Here is a 16,201-nt window from a genome sequence, read left to right on the forward strand (position 1 = left end):
ATGTTAAACGCCTTCCCAAATCCTCCTAAACACACTCTTTATTTTCCTACGATCTTATTTATGTCGGGTTAAAGCCTTCTAGACGGCTCTCTTTGAGGTAAGTTTAAGTCTAACTTGAGACAGACTCTTTAAGACAGACTCATTAGTCAGCTGTCTATCCGTTCTGGTGTAAAATGTTGAGAGAGTTTAGATAGCAGGACCGGCGCTCAATCTTCCTTCGCAAAGGTCCAGTAGGCACATTACATTACAGCCCTACATCTTACCTCTTCACAGCCACTCGGAGAAACTGTTATTACGTTAATCCCCGTCGCCAATGAATCTTCAACACATATAACTAATGCAGCAATAAATTCAAGCTCGCGTCTACGGTTTACTGCAGGCAGCGCAAGAGAAAAAGTGATGATAAAACAAGCTTTTTATTGAAATCACGTTTTGTAGCTAGACAAAATGTACACATTATAAGATGGTATAAAAATTTAGTTTTATCAAAAGAAAAATTAAAAACAAAATAAATACAATTATAGACAAATAATAGCTTTCATCTTTGTGTGTTCTGCTATGTTTTTTGGGGTGGTTTTGACTCCTTTCCGTTCTTCTTGGTGAGACCACTGAAGTATTTCTCTCTGAATGAGTTGTGACCCTGATACGGAGTGAAGCAGGGGTCCCCAAGATCTGCCAGTCTGTCTGAATCCTTTAAAAGAAAGCCAAAAAAAGCACATCAGCCAACGATTTATTTTGAGTTTGTGTACTTTCAAAGATATAGTCTTGCTCTATATATGCAATTTTCTATTCAGAGGTCAGTTATTTTTAACCAAAATTTATTTCATAAAGAATGTAATATAATCTAAGAACAACCTCTTAAGGTATAAAACACAAAGCTTCAGTTTGGCGACTAACAGGTTGTACAAAAATAATTCTGCAAACAACCAATCCATGGTGTACACATCATTTCATAATGCGACGAAGACTATTGAAACTCAACGGAAAAACAAACAAAGGCAAAACGGGAAAAACAGACAAACAATTGGTTAACTTATACACTTTTTCCACTGTCCCTTCACAATCTCGCAGTCAAGTGTCTCATGACACACAGGCGAGTGTTAAGACACACTTTGCAGCTCCGAGCTGAAGCCAGGTTCTTAAACAAGATCCGATGTAGGGCAGAAAGAAAGCGCACCGCCCTGCAGGCTAATGAGGTGGCAGAACGACTGCTAGCTAAATGCGATGATTCCAACCCGCGCCTGCAAACCATCACCAGCACCTTTCATTATCCACTCCCTTCTGCCAGTCAGCCAAGACGCTGTTTAGGTCACACGCGTCAGCCCTTAGTTTACAATGTAACAGGCCACCCCCTCCATGGTCCCGAGAGGGAAGCACAGGGTTTATACAAGACCACACAAAACACAGAAACAGTCCCCCGAGTATTTGGGCTGTAATGTCACATCAAATGACAGGGTGTAGGGGAAAAACATGTGAAGATGACGACAGAAGAACGGTCAGGAAATGTACATTTCACCCCAAAAGCCCATTTAAAGTGAATGATTGGTAACTGAACAATGGCGGCACCCGTTCACTTCTATTGTGGACACAAAACAATGCAAGTGAATGGGTACCGCTGTTGTTCGGTTGCCAATTTAACTGACTGTTCATTTTATTTTATTTCAAAAACATCTGTGACCTGGACCACAAAACCTTGTCTTGAGTAGCATGGGAATATTTGTGGCAATAGCCAAGAAAACATTGTGTGGGTGAAGATCATTGATTTTTTGAGGATCATGTTCCATGAAGATAAATATATATTCAAACTTTTTGGAGTAATATGCTATGCTAAGGACTTCACTGGGACAACATTAAAGGCGATTTTCACAGTATTTCGATTTTATGCATACTGTATTATAAACAAATGTAAAAAGTATTTCAAGGAACGTCTTCGGTGGTTATTTAAAAAAAGAAATGGAGAAAAAGAGTCAGAAAGAAATGGAGAAAGTGACATAGAAACAAGGCCAGCGGGGAGTTGTGTGTGACAGCACTAGACTAATACTAGGCTCCTAAAACTTCTGCGTTGCGTTCTAAATAAGCTACATTGGGTATTGTTTTTTATACAAAAACGTCAGCTCATATTCTGAAACAACTATGAATCATACTGTATCATAATGCATTTTGGTGTTTCTACAGCTACTACTTGATCAAAGTAGTGGTTTGTTGAGTTGAAGTTTGGCAAAGACCTCTGTAAACTGAAAGATCAAATGCTAAGATCGGAGCTACTAGAGCATTTGGAGATGGCCAGTTTATTCACAGTCACACTTTATATTGTAATAGGGGATGGAGATTTGTTTACTACATTACTATGACATCTAAAGGTCACAAATAGGCCTCCTCCAGATTTGAATCGAAGGGGGACGGAGACACATGCCAGTCGGTGCGGATATGCGTGTTTCACAAAGGCATTTATGGGAACAATTTGGGGTTTCGAAGCGGTTGTCAAATCCAAAGGAGGATTATTTTCCATACAATGTGTGATTAAGTCGTTAAAGCAGGGTAAAAAGAGTGAGTCAATCGCAGCCAGATGGCGTGCATTCAATGCGGAACTATTAACGCATTACGTGCATTTCGACGTGCATGTCTCATCTTATCAGCAAACATACACTACATGTCTACTTTTAAATGTCAGGGCTTCAACCCATCTTCAAATGAGTGCCACGCTGATCGACCTCACAGGGAAAGTGTCACAAACAGCATCACAGCGGGATGGTTGACAAGGTTGTTGAGCAGAAGGAAAGTGAGAAGTAAACGGTAAACAGCAAAACAGTCAAAAACAAAAGAGGTAAGATTGTAACTTCTTTATGAGATGGGGAACGTCAAAACAAATCTTGAAAAAAGGCCTGCATCCAAAAAAACAATGACTGCAACGTATTCAGTTATTAATACATCACCCTTCTCTATTGTTTTTCTTTACATTCATTCTTCTGGGCACTCTGCATCCGTTAAGGGAAACTTCACAGAAAAGATGAAATTCTGTGATCATTTACTCATTTTGTTCCAAACCTGAACACATTTCTTTTTTTATGCTCTACACACAGGAAGAAAAATTGGAAGAATTTCAGATCAGATGACAGCATTTTCATTTTTGGGTGAAGTTCATCCCTTCTTCCCAAAGCTTTAGTTAAATATGCAACCTCGATTTTTATTTTAAGTTTTCATTCGTCTTGTCATGCGGTCAGTCTTTCACACTGCTGTTGGATGATTTTATTTCACTCGTGAGGTTTAATTTTGTTGAAATTCAACATAAACGGGAGTAAAATGGCCAAATGACATCTAGAATTTAATGATTCAATGAAAAGTTTGGATGGTTTCTTAATTCCTTTTCTGCGGCTGTATATATTTAGACATAAGCTGTTACTTTTCAATACTTTTTTGCTATAAGTAGTATAGAACAGTGGTTCTCAAACTGGGGGGCCCCAAGATGGATACGAGGGACCACAGATTTTGTGGCATTTTATGAAATATATCATAGATTTTATGCTATCAAACAACAGAAGAATAAGAAAATAACTGATGTTCCGGCACTGTATAGCTGAATATGTTTTAGTTACAATTTTAATAAAAATTAAGATCAGTAAACCCTTAGTGGCAATACTCTTACAGTTAGAATTAAGGGTTTTCTAAACTTAACAGGTTTCTTGCAATCGGCTGGTGAGTTAAAACGTTTATTTCAAACTATTTGACTGTCTCTATAAATCACCAAACAAAGACACGACCGCATACCTCAGGCTCCTTGGTCTTCTCCATGGTGATCAGTCTTCTTGAAGTGTGGCTGGATAGAGTCTGTTCACAGTTGCTGATGAGAGTGAGACATGGATGAAGAGGGACCGTCTCCTCACAGTACCTGCAGGACACACACACACCAACATGACAAGTTACGCCAGATGCCCTTTTACAAACAAAACACCATCAGCTGCGCTTTTTAACCCATGCAATGTCGTTATTTTAAGCAATGTTAGCCAAGAAATAGACATAAAAACTGAAAAAAACATATATCATGGACAACATTCAGCATCTTGAATTGGCAAAAGCTCTGTCGGGATGCCCGGCTAGGTTTATCTTTTATACCTGTGTATTTTGCTTTCACATGAAGCTCGCCTTTCAGTGCTGGGGTCACAAGAGCCTATCCACCCACAACCTTTGAGAAAGTCCAAACTATTCGCCATTCCCAGAGGCCTTAGAGAGTCGGTCGGGCCCTCAATTCAACAGGGAGTGTAGTTGGTGGGCTGTTAAACGTTTACCCGCTGACAGACACGGTCGCATGCTCCAACTCCCTTCATTTTTCAGAACATTATGTAAATATTGCTAGCGCTTGAAAATCAGCAAAAGAAAATGGGTTGGGGGCAGCTAGCTGTAGTCGAACGTGATCCACACAAACCCACCGATCCGCAAAGCGCTGAGCACACACAGTTAGCTGCATTTCAAACAAATCATAAATTATGTGCCCTCTTTTCAACAGGCCTGACAAAGCAAAACAAGGGGGCATATAAAGCAGACATATTCTCCATCGCACTGTTTACACCGAGCAACTGCTGTCACGTTGGAGAAATGTCTAACAAATGTCAGCGTTCCAGGAAAGGGCTCTCTGGAGTACTCGGTCTGCAGAAATCACATTTCCGAATAGAAGGCAATGAGTCAGAATGGCGAGATGAGTTCTAGTGCATCGTGGGTACGAATGACAATAGGGATTGTGCTCATGTCTGCCTTCACCCAATGACAGTGGTTCCATCTATATGAGATTAACCTTCTGTTCGTGGCGGTATGCGGTGGTAACAAAACACTTTATAAAGTCAAACAGAGAAATCAATACACATGGACACACACACAGAGCTCCTTAAAGGGATAGTTCATCCAAAAATAAATATTCTGTCATCCTTTAGTCACCCTCTTGTCATTTCCAACCTGTGTGACTTTCTTTATTCTGTGTACTCTGTAACTTTCTTTATTCAAGAATGCTCGTAACCGAACCACATTTGGACACAAAAGCCTAACATTTCTCGAAATATCTTCTTTCAAAAGAAAGAAACTTCTTTGTCAGTGCAAGAATTCTTATTTGTGGATGTGCTTTCCCTATAATTGATCTGGGCATTGATGGGAAACGGACAAGTGGATGAATGGGATACTTCGTGATGATTCCTACTAACTGTTGAAATTTTAAACGTCACAATATAGACGGTTTCATCTGAAGCATGAAGTTCACTTCTCGCCTGTGTTTATCGGTCTCGCTAGTGGCTAATAACATAACATTTCATATTGAATTGAAATTCCTTTACAATAATTGTATTAAATAAACAATTTGTTGCATTTTACTGCATATTAATTTGAATAAACAAGTAATTTGCCCAAAATAATACCAATGCTAATGTAAATTACATTTGTAATTTCTTTTGCTTGCTATCAGAAATAATATGCAGGAACTCTATTCTTTGCAGATGGTTTGGACCACAAAAGTGCAGTTACGTTTGTTTATGTTGTTGCTTTGATACCGTCTATACCTTGATTCCAGCAGCAGCCATAATCTCCTTGAACCCCAGAGTTTATAAACAAAAGAGCTTCAACACAAAACCTTGAATTTCTTATAATCCACTGAAAACCTCCCTATACTAGCGCCCCCTTGTGGAGATTTCATTGACAGCTTATAGCTCGGCCCAGATGGTATCGGCTTGCGGTTCCTCACCTGAATTGCTTTATCTTTTTGCACTGCACACGCATTAAAAAAATGGAAAAATATCAAGTGAGTTAACGATGACACAACTCTAATTTTGAAGTGATCTCATCCTTTAATGAACAAAGACGACGTCATCAAATCATTGTTTGCGTCAGCAATCCCGAGCAAATCATTTCCTGCAACCACACGAGGAAAATGTGTTGATGTAGCTTATATGAGTGAGACAAAGGTGAGGTAAGCCTGGTAAATGAGAAGATCACATACAACAGACCCCTCCTGTAACTCGCTTCTCTTCATGTGCCCTGTAATCAGGGAATAGTGTGATCTGTGGACACGGCTGTTTTTTTAGGTCAGTGGGAAAGCCCCACGGCTTCACACCTGCTCTGCCGCTGAGCTGACCTCAGGTCAGCATGCCCGAGCAGGTTTAACACCACTTAAGATGGGGCTTGAGCTACTGATATGCGCTGAGCCTTTTCGCCTGATGGAAGAAAGTGCAAGGAAGCCCCCTAGTGACTGATCCTCGCATGGGATACTGTTATTTAGCCTGAACCAGGATCAGAGACATCTGATTTGCATCATCACCAGTTAAAGGGACAGTTCACCAAAAAATACTATTCTGTCATCATTTACTCAACCTCAAGTTCTTCCAACTCTGTATAAATCTGGAAGAAGCTCCGTCAGACGAAGCAACCAGCAGATGAAATTCAGATTAATTTTAATGTCATGAGTACAAATAAAGCTTAGAGTACAACTTGTGTGTGTTGGTAAGTGAAGTTGGTAACGTGATTTCTACATAACAACACAAGCTTCGGATCGAGGCTTCATCTGGCAAGCTCATTTTCGCCTCGACACAATCTCCGAAGCCTTGGTTCAAATGTCACATCACTAATGGTAGTCAATACAAACTGAGAAATTAATACAGATTTGGAACAAATTGAGGGTGAGTAAATATTCATTTTTGGGTGAAGTGTTCCTTGAACATAACCAATAAATTGAACGTTGGATAATTGAATTGATTCTATGTTTGATCTGTCTGAATAAAACGGACTTACTCTGGTCTGTAGACTGGAAGCCAGTAGACGAGACGCCCACCCAAAACCAAATGATGGGCTCCAAAATTCAAGAGGTCAGCAAAGATGTCACTCAAGTGATACGCCATTGAAACAGGGACATGGCTGTCTCCGGCGCTGCATGAGAATATGAAACAATAATTCAAGAGAGCGAAGAACCTTTTCTATTTTTTGTCAACTTGTGCTTGCTTTCTGTGTACAGATCAGAAATGGTTAACAATTAATCTTCATGAATCATTCATACTAGATCCATGTACAATCTGCAGCAGGGAAACAGCATTCTACACAACACAATTTTTTTTTTGTAAGTGAAATAATACAAACTACAATGGCATTTTAAATTTATAATTTTGCATATTCCCTAGTTCTTGTAAATTGTACATTTTGGAATAGTAATAATTAGGCAGCGTCCTATTGGATGACTGGCACATATCCTATATATTAAAGCTTTAGTTTTACAAGCAAATGGGAAGAGCACATCTCTACTGGATACATTTGCAGAAAGATGACGGGCTTACAAGTCATCAGAAGTTTTGAGGATGTCTTTGTTCGATCCTGTTCTTCTTGTTGACTCGCGAATACCATACGGAGCTTCACGAAAGAAATGAAAAAGTATTAGAATTGGCTAGCTGGTTACATGAAGTCAAAAGCGAGTATTTTTTGTGTCGTGACTTTAAAGGTGAAGTGTCATCTCTGGCCCTACTAGCAGGATCAAACAGAATTAAAATATGCCTTTAAAAACATCACAGTCTTTTTTTGCTTGACCAACTTTATTACAATTCTTTCTATATAAGTCTTATGACACAACAAATTAGTAAAAAAACATACTTCCCCTTTAAGGACCCTCACTACTGTTATAGGGATAAAAGATTATTCTTTGAAACATACGGTCTGTAACAATGGCATCGAACAGTGCGTTTTTTCTCCAGATGGTTTTCGAAGCATCAGACACCATGACATCCACGTACAGACTCTCAGTCCCGTACTGCCTCAGGTTTGCGCGGATGTTCTCATCCGGACCTCTCCATATCTGATTCTTCCTGCTTGCTTTTCCTGCAACCGTTTTAAATGTTCACAGGTGCACAACCACTGGAGAAGCAGTGACATACTAAACACAATCATTCTTGTTGACTAAAAAACTCTCCGCCAACGAAGTGTAAATGAGACATGCTTGCCTTTAAAACAAATCCTTACCTATTCCATGGATAGTGTTATAATCGATGTCTGTCCCACATACATAAGCTCCAAAGCGTGAACATGCAACCAGAAGACTGCCTGAAAAAAATGACAATGAAGGAGATGAAGATCAAGTTATGTTCCAAGGGAGACATTTGTCTTTAACATTTATAATCTTTAAATAAATAAATAAATCGAGTAAACTGAAGGCTGAAAAGGTAAAGTGTTTAATGGTTTCTTTTAATACTTCATATATAATGTAAGTGGGTAGTTGACAAATATTCCGAACACGTGTCCTATTTGAAAATAAACTGTTTTTAATTATTTTATGCACTGTATATTTATATTTATAATACAAAATATCAAAATCTGTATTTTCAAGGTAGAAAAAAGGGAGAAAGTGAACCAAATTCAAACTGAGAAAAGTGAAAATTCAGTGGTATTATGTTTCCTTGAGACATCAGAGAATATTCTGTAGAAGTCGTCTCCTGGTTCCCATTTGGTGAAAATGAGAAACAGAAGATGATGATCCATATCTTCAATCACTCAGACAAGCAGTCAGATCTCATTTCGATCAGAGCGAAGCGAAACACCTGCTTCGGTTTGGCCCGTTTCTATTCATCTAACTATTCTAAAATCATTTCAGGGAAATGTCAAAGTATCAACAATCAAAAAGTAAAGAATCTACCAACAAACGGCTTACTTGCAGCTGTCTGTGTATATCTAGCTGAGATAGGCGAACTTGTTTCAACACAATGAAAATAAATCCGAACTTCACCACTACCAAAAATGCAATGTCATTTTAGAAATGAATGATGGTCGCATTAAAGGTCCAGTGTATGTAATTGAGCGACATCTAGCGGTGATGTGAAATGAAACCGACCCTACATTTTAAAAATGTCGTCATGTTTTTGCTACTTTCCCAAAGGAGATAACATATTTACAAAACACGTTCTGTAGAGGAGGTTGTCTGTTTAGGGCTACTGTAGAAAGATTATTGCAAATTCCATGCAAGGGGACTTACAGTGTATGTAGACAGAAATATCTCATTCTAAGGTTAAAAAAACCTTAAAGCTTCATTGTGTAAGGTCTTTATACACCTCTGAAGACATAGTTATGTATATTATATTGCATTTCTGTCAAACAGATCCTCCAATAAAATGACACATTAGACCTTAAATTTATAAATACAACAAGTCTCCACCAATCAGATATCAGAGCTGGAACTATGACACATTATCAAAACGCCTTATAGCTCACATATGCGCACTGTCTGCGGCTTCTATCAATCAGACGAAACCGAGTCTCTGCATTTTGACAGTGATGAACACACATATGCCACAATGACTGACAACAAGCTCTCGTGCATGCAGCACATTCAGGAAATGTACCGTGACATATAAAGAGATCCTTTGAGAGAAAACATAAGGAAACTGGTGTCATGTTTTTTCAATTAATGTCCTCTACCATAAGATGCATTACGGCATAGAAATTAAGTCTTCTATGTGCATACATTACTTACCTGTTCCAACAAAAGGGTCATACACCAGGTCATCAGCCTTCACTCTGGCATGATTGGCCATAATGAAAGACAGACCAGCGTCCATACTAGTGTTTCCGATGAAATGTCTCTTCTTTACGCTGTAAGAGCGGATTAGTTCTCTCTGACCATCTGCAATCTGTTTAGAAACGCAGCACATTTACAAATGGATACAGTATGATGATTTATAATTCATCATTTAGATGTGACGCTGCATCTATAATATGCATATAAATAAACAAACAAATCCCACATTTAAATTGGTTAAAAAATAATCATATTCATTTAAAGTAAATGTAAATGTGATTAAATGTATTAATTCACTTCTTTGTTTATTATGAGTGACAGTGCCAATCATAGTCAATTTCATTGATATTGTCATCAGATTAAAAATAGGTGGGAGAATTAATTAAATACAATGATTTCAGTGTGACAGGATTCTAAAAATACACTTTTTTTATAATTATTATTGTGTTTGTTAAAATATTGGAAAGTACCACATGTATTTGCTTTCAATGCCTCCTAAAATTATATTATATTATCTACATATGAGCTGTATGGTACAAAATGGACAAAAAAAACTAAATACTACTGTTTTATCTGTTATTATTATTTGCTGATCCACTTTTCTGGTCATGCTATGTCTTAAACTGCTCATGCGTTGTGTGTTTTCTTGCCAACCCTTCTTAAATTCTTCTCAAAGTTGAACTTCAGTTTAAACTCCAAACACACCAATGGAATATGCATACAACATTTTTTATGTGCCTTTAATACAATATTTCAGCAAAAATGTTGGACATCACTTTTGGCCAATGCTGTACATAGCATAGTACAGTTATAAAGTATACTATATGACTACATAAAACAAGGTTTACAAATACCATCACATTCATGGATTTTTTAACAGGTATGTTGTTTTATAAGCATTTTTACAACTGCTTGGACAATTATATGCATGAAAACAGCCCACTCACCCATCTCCCAAAATAAATATGGAGAGGCTCCTCTGGGATGTTATTAGGATCAGAGCCATAATCTTCCAGCAAACAAAATATGTGATCAGGGTCCTTCAGGTTCACCTTCCCTTCAAAAAGCAAAAAGTCTAAAGCCTGATGCAAAACAAAAAAGAGATACAAATGTTTATGTAATATATACATTTTTAGCACAAACAGAAACAAAGATATTTACACTACTGATTCTGATATTACTATTCTAGGTTTATTAATCTCTTTAAAGAAAAAAAGAGCTTATATAAATGATGCTGCTTCATTAGCATAATATCCTGATGCAATATGAAGGTGTGTAATGTAATTTCTTGATAATGCATTCCTCTAAGGCGTTGAAAAGGAACATTAACTAGGGATAGAATTTCACTACAGCACTCTTCACAAGCAAGCAACAATGTTAATACTCACATCAATCCTCTTGATTCTGTCCTTAAAATCCAATGTCTTGTTAAAAGTGTAGACGTTAATCTTATATGTTAAATTCTGCTGTAAATATGGAGCCTGTGTAGAATTACATTAAAGACAAATTAAATTAGGAATACCGTCAGAGATTAATGAAGACCAGAATTAATTGAATAACAAACCATATTCTCTGCTGGATACTCCAGCAATGACGTCTTCAACTCGGATTGTGTTTTACCATGACCCCAAAGTTCAAAGACAGACCTAGACATAAACATGTTATTAAATTTAACAAATCAATCCAATTATGTGTTGATTTTTCCAATTTCATTGGTTTGATAACAATATTTTGAAGCAAATACTACAGTGATTGTTTTTGTTGTCAATCAATCTGTTTTAATGGCTGATTAAATTAAAGCATGAAGAATTCTAACCGGGTTAGAAATCTGGAAAAAACATTTTCAGACACATGATACTCACTATTTAGTTCTCCAACCATTCAAATGATCAAATAACTGAATATAATTTAACAAAGAATACAACCCACTTGGCACAAACTGTTCTTGACATGACGCTTCGTATGTCATCCTCCAATAAGCCATTTAATTGCCAAAATGGAGACTGACAATAAAATGACACATTTGTTAAAATGTACACCTGAAAGACAATAAACAGGCATGACGTCAATCATTTATGGACATTCAAACGCATATTACCTTTTCTTTGAATGTGTCAGATGTTTCAAATGGACGGTTCCTTAGAGACAGCAATGATTTTATTTCCTGTAAAATAATCGAAAGTACAAAATTGTTTTTAAGAGATCAAGCAGAAAGTACATTTACTAGTTACATAAATCTGGTTTAGTTAGCCCCTGTCTAGAAAGTCTGATAGCTTAAATCGCTAAAAAAAAACATGCATTTTAAATGCATGAGGTGTTTACAAGATCAAAGTTTGTACCGGTAATCTAAAATCCACATTATCGTGTGCAAGATGAAGTAAATATTTTCGGCACGCTCGAGTGCAGTGTAGCGCCATGTTTGTGTGCAACGTTTAAAACGTCCCGGCGAGAAAATGTGCTTGTGACAAAGTTTCCGATTTTGTCATTCTTGTTCGTCAATCGCCAAACAATCCCATACAATGATTACATGTTTGCGCTTTTCAATGCCCGTTTACATCCGTATCTAACAAGTAGAATTGCGGTCGAAGTGCTATGTTTGTGCTCGTCTTCTAAAGTTGAAAAAATGTAGTTTCACATTATATAATTTAATCGTATTTCTATGATCATTATCTACTTATAAGGGGCTGAAAGTTCAGCTGTTATTGGATTATTCGCGTGATTCCATACTCCCATTGGTTAGTCTATATGCCACTCATGTCTCAGAAAAGTATCCTCTCCACAACTTGTAATGTATACACTTGCATTGCTGCTCCTGCATAACGAGCATCGCCAAGGAGAACAAGCGGGGTAAGGATTTGTTTAGTCCTCGTGACGTTTTAGTTTTTTTAATGCCAAAAAAATCTTTAAGTTTATTGTATTGTTAAGAAAAGTGTTAATACACCGGCAAAGGTTCGTGTGATATTCTCTGTAATCTCGATACTGCGGTTCTGAGCAAAAAAAATTGTTCGCAGTACCAGAATGATGTCCGTATTATTTCGTAATAGCACTTTCCGAAATAACGGAGAATTCCACAATTTAAATAACATTCTAAAAGCAATAGATCTATCTATCTATCTATCTATCTATCTATCTATCTATCTATCTATCTATCTATCTATCTATCTATCTATCTATCTATCTATCTATCTATCTATCTATCTATCTATCTATCTATCTATCTATCTATCTATCTATCTATCTATCTATCTATCTATCTATCTATCTATCTATCTATCTATCTATCAAGAATGTAGTTTAATTGAACAAATATCGGTCAGCATCACGTGTAAATTCAAGCTTTAAGTTATTTAAAGACCTAATGACACACAACCTTTCCGTTCACACCCTGTGTTGTGCCAGCAGGTAAGCATGCTGAACACTTAAGCTGTGCTGTGATCCAAAGGTCACCATGGAGACGGAAGATGCGCTTGCGCATTGTGCGCACAGCGGTAATGATAGCTCGGAGACCTGCACGGTGTCTGTCAAAGGTCTAACGGAGAACTGGCAGAAATGGTCTAACGATCACTGCGAAAGCCAGAAACACAACCCCTTCGGCAACGGCAAGGTGACCCCTCCTCAGATCCAGCGAGGGCAACAGGGCTACGGCAGGCCTTTAGAGGGATCTACAACAGAGCAGAGGGGGAAAGACGCACACTGTCACATAAGCAGGGAGGTCATAGAACTCTGTCAAGTGATCAGAGACAATGGGGCGAGAGGAGAGGATGGGAGCACCTCTGTGCGCTTCGATGCGCTTTTTGAGAGATACGTTACCATTTCTAATAAACTAGTGGGAGTTCTGCTGCGCGCGCGCAGGCAAGGGCTGGTGCACTTTGAAGGCGAGATGCTGTGGCAGGGAAGAGATGATGGAGTGCTCATTACTTTATTACAGTGATTTACAGCAAGGATAAACACCACGTGCCTGCCTACCAAATACATATTAGCGTCAAACTTGGCATTATGGATAGTTTACAGGCTTGGTTTAAAGCACAGCCATTGCACTATTGCAAGCTCTTTGAATGTTTGCAATTTGTAAAAAATTACATTTCTCATACTGTATGATGAACTGCCTGGTAACAAACCTACATATTTGCTTTTCTGTAGGGTAGGATTAAAGATTTAAAAAATGCGAACATGGGAATCGTATTTTATTACATGTTTATACATACAATGTAAATAACACCTTTAATCAAATATAATAATTATATACACCCAAGGCATACGGGCCTTACAATACCATTACGTCATATTTAGAGTTAAGCATTCCATTTTATTTGATAGCATTCATATTTCAGTGCTAATGATGTGTAACTACATATTATTAAAAACAGTATATTCACGTGTCAAAATGAGTTCTGGCATGCTGCTTTTCAAAGAGTATTTTAGTACAAGACAAGTATGGACTTTATAAGACCAAAGTCAATAATTGAGACTTCTTGCCATGCTTTAGCATTCGTTCATATATAGAAAGTCTTGGCCACTGCCGTGTGTCTTTAAAAGTAATTATTTGAGTAAAACTGGATGTAACTCAATGTTCACCATAAAAGATTCATGTTTCTGTCAAACGTATCAATGTTATTATTATTCAGCAGGCAAAACAATTCACATTCAGCAGCAAATTTGATTAGCCTGTCTGGCAGAGAATGACGATATAACAACCAAACGCAGCATTAATGTATATTATAGCCTCGAGGCATGTGTCTGTCACATTTCATCATCTTGAATAGATTGAATTGAACTCTTGTTATGAGTACCATGACTCTGGGCAAACACAATTGTAATTAGAGTTTTCCAAACATTTCATTCAGCTCATTGAGTTCAGCCTTTGGAGTAACTGATCCGCCTGCAAAATAAAAAAAAGCATTAAACAAACTTCACAGTTTTGCACACTTCAAAACACTCAGTAATTGACTATGGCTGTTTAATGAGGAAGTCAAATTAAACTGTAAAATGGGCATTGGACATTCGGTAATAACGGTTCTGCTAAAATCTAAATTCTGACATTATATTTACTCATTTACTTATGTTGCTCCAAACATGCACAAGTTTTTCCATGAACCATAAGATGAGGGGTTGTTTTAGTATCCTGATTGCTTATTTCCATATAATAAAAGTGATCGATTACTGGGGCTGTTAAGCTACAACATGACAGTTAGGAAAACTTTTCCTTAACATTTGTTTTTAATGATAAAGCTGGAAAATACATGAAACGTTTACCCCCTCAGATTGACCCAAGAGCAAGTGATCTGTCAGTGCTGTCACAAACAAGACTGTTTTCATTCCCTGCCACAGCACCCACGTCAATTGAATTTAAGCCAATTTGATAGTTCCAAATACTCAGACAAAAGGTCTCGTTCAGTCTTCTCATACGACTTAATAAAGGTCAACAACTTTCTATACTTATAAAACCTTTAGTTTGATAATGTATTAACAACCTGAACCAAAAAGACTCGGTGTGAACTTCACACCTCGGAAAACAAGCAAAACTCTGAATGTTGCCATTGATTTGAGAGCTAGCTTACCGTGATGAACCAATAGGAGTTTAATCTGTAGACTAAGCGGGACAAAAACCCCATCAAACTGGTGGGGGCGAGTACATGGAGATGCAAGTGTGTGACAGAGCAGAATGGAGGCCAATGAAACCCGAACCTTGGAAACACAAATGACACGAGTTCTGTCAAAATGTAAGTCAAAAGCAATTCTGCAAGATAAATCATAATACTAGAGATTTGACACACAACAGGTATAAAAAGGCTATACATTGAGAGATGCGTGCACCGTACCTAACATCATTTAAATCTGTAACATTGTTTTTCTGAAGTATCTCTTTCCCTGTCTCCACCATCTTCTCCACTAGATAAAAACAGCACAAATACAAATACAGGTGACTACTTATCTGTGCTTGATGTGTGTCAAAATACCAGTCTCCAAAGACCCACAGAATCTTTACCTAAAGGTACATGCTCCTTGCCAAGCGATTTACAATTCCCTACATGTTTGTTTGGCACCACTAGATAATGATGGGGAGCTCCAGGGTGTATATCTCTGAAACAGGACACATCCTCATCCTGAAACACACAAAGCAATGCTAAATCACACATCATAATCAATACAATAGCTAATTGCAGTAATCATGCTACATTTTTTAGACAATTAAGTATTAAAAACATGAGATGTAGAGCATTTTGCAACCTGTTTCTCTTTAAATAAAACCCCCTTTTTAATAGCAGTGTTTGTGACACCAAATGATCACATTTCTATTGCTTTCATGTGCTTAAATAAGTGCAGAAAACTACTTCAATGATGTACTGTTCGATGCTTTTAAGATATCATAAATCGGTGTTGCAGTATTTCTAAGGCTGGCTTCAAATATCGTCTCATATTTTATTTTTCGACTCTGCAGCAAGTTAGCTTCACGGTCACAATAAATATATCCACGACAGACTCACAATGTGCAGGAGCTCCGTTCCCATCTCCCGGTTCACGATTTTACAGAAAATACATTTCTTTTCATATCCATCAACAGTCTGATCGGTTTTGGCGATCTCACCCTCCGCTGTCGTCGGTGTGTTTTCACTGGCTGCCATCTTCAAAGAGTGAAGCCGACGGTAATTAGATCAGCGCTAACCTGACGCTTTTCAA

The 16,201-nt window shown here is 37.7% G+C and overlaps 3 protein-coding genes across 5 annotated transcripts; 1 reads left to right on the plus strand and 2 right to left on the minus strand.

Annotated features, from left to right (window-relative positions):
- Window positions 1-336: 336 nt before the first annotated feature.
- Window positions 337-12,834, minus strand: trmt11 (tRNA methyltransferase 11 homolog). Of its 3 annotated transcripts, none has more exons than XM_079470235.1 (13): window positions 11,863-12,171; window positions 11,622-11,687; window positions 11,453-11,526; window positions 11,088-11,169; window positions 10,912-11,004; window positions 10,471-10,605; window positions 9,479-9,635; window positions 7,975-8,055; window positions 7,669-7,833; window positions 7,299-7,371; window positions 6,763-6,897; window positions 3,766-3,886; window positions 337-691 (listed from the first exon to the last, which is right to left on the minus strand). In XM_079470235.1, the coding sequence occupies exons 1-13, from the start codon at window positions 11,938-11,940 to the stop codon at window positions 557-559; spliced, it is 1,395 nt and encodes a 464-aa protein (XP_079326361.1). In that variant the 5' UTR covers window positions 11,941-12,171; the 3' UTR covers window positions 337-556. The 3 variants fall into 3 exon arrangements, with proteins under 3 accessions (XP_079326361.1, XP_079326362.1, XP_079326363.1); XM_079470236.1 differs by lacking the exon at window positions 11,863-12,171 and adding an exon at window positions 12,538-12,834 and having other exon boundaries at window positions 398-691; XM_079470237.1 differs by having other exon boundaries at window positions 398-691; window positions 12,051-12,195.
- LOC306901316 (actin-binding Rho-activating protein) lies at window positions 12,300-13,595 on the plus strand (the record flags this gene model as incomplete). Its single annotated transcript, XM_079468995.1, is given in 3 exon segments — window positions 12,300-12,370; window positions 12,926-13,451; window positions 13,455-13,595. Coding segments are annotated over 2 exon segments (621 nt in total). The 5' UTR covers window positions 12,300-12,370; window positions 12,926-12,971.
- hint3 (histidine triad nucleotide binding protein 3) lies at window positions 13,429-16,164 on the minus strand. Its single transcript, XM_079470238.1, has 5 exons — window positions 16,009-16,164; window positions 15,510-15,627; window positions 15,343-15,412; window positions 15,082-15,208; window positions 13,429-14,402 (listed from the first exon to the last, which is right to left on the minus strand). Exons 1-5 carry the CDS (start codon window positions 16,144-16,146, stop codon window positions 14,364-14,366), a joined length of 492 nt encoding a protein of 163 aa, XP_079326364.1. The 5' UTR covers window positions 16,147-16,164; the 3' UTR covers window positions 13,429-14,363.
- Window positions 16,165-16,201: the final 37 nt, after the last annotated feature.

Source organism: Barbatula barbatula, assembly GCF_947034865.1.
Source record: "Barbatula barbatula genome assembly, chromosome: 12".
In the NCBI taxonomy this organism is placed as follows: Eukaryota; Metazoa; Chordata; class Actinopteri; order Cypriniformes; family Nemacheilidae; genus Barbatula; species Barbatula barbatula.

Bases quoted from the DNA above. Each gene is read 5' to 3' on its own strand.
- hint3 (XM_079470238.1), bottom strand. From the start codon at position 16,146: ATGGCAGCCAGTGAAAACACACCGACGACAGCGGAGGGTGAGATCGCC. The intron at 15,628-16,008 runs GTGAGTCTGTCG...TGTGTGTTTCAG, and splicing joins GAACGGAGCTCCTGCACATT to GATGAGGATGTGTCCTGTTT. The intron at 15,209-15,342 runs GTACGGTGCACG...TGTGTTTCCAAG, and splicing joins ACAGATTTAAATGATGTTAG to GTTCGGGTTTCATTGGCCTC.
- trmt11 (XM_079470235.1), bottom strand. From the start codon at position 11,940: ATGGCGCTACACTGCACTCGAGCGTGCCGAAAATATTTACTTCATCTT. The intron at 10,606-10,911 runs GTGAGTATTAAC...GTTTTGCATCAG, and splicing joins ACAGAATCAAGAGGATTGAT to GCTTTAGACTTTTTGCTTTT. The intron at 6,898-7,298 runs GTAAGCCCGTCA...ATTCTCATGCAG, and splicing joins CTCAAAACTTCTGATGACTT to CGCCGGAGACAGCCATGTCC.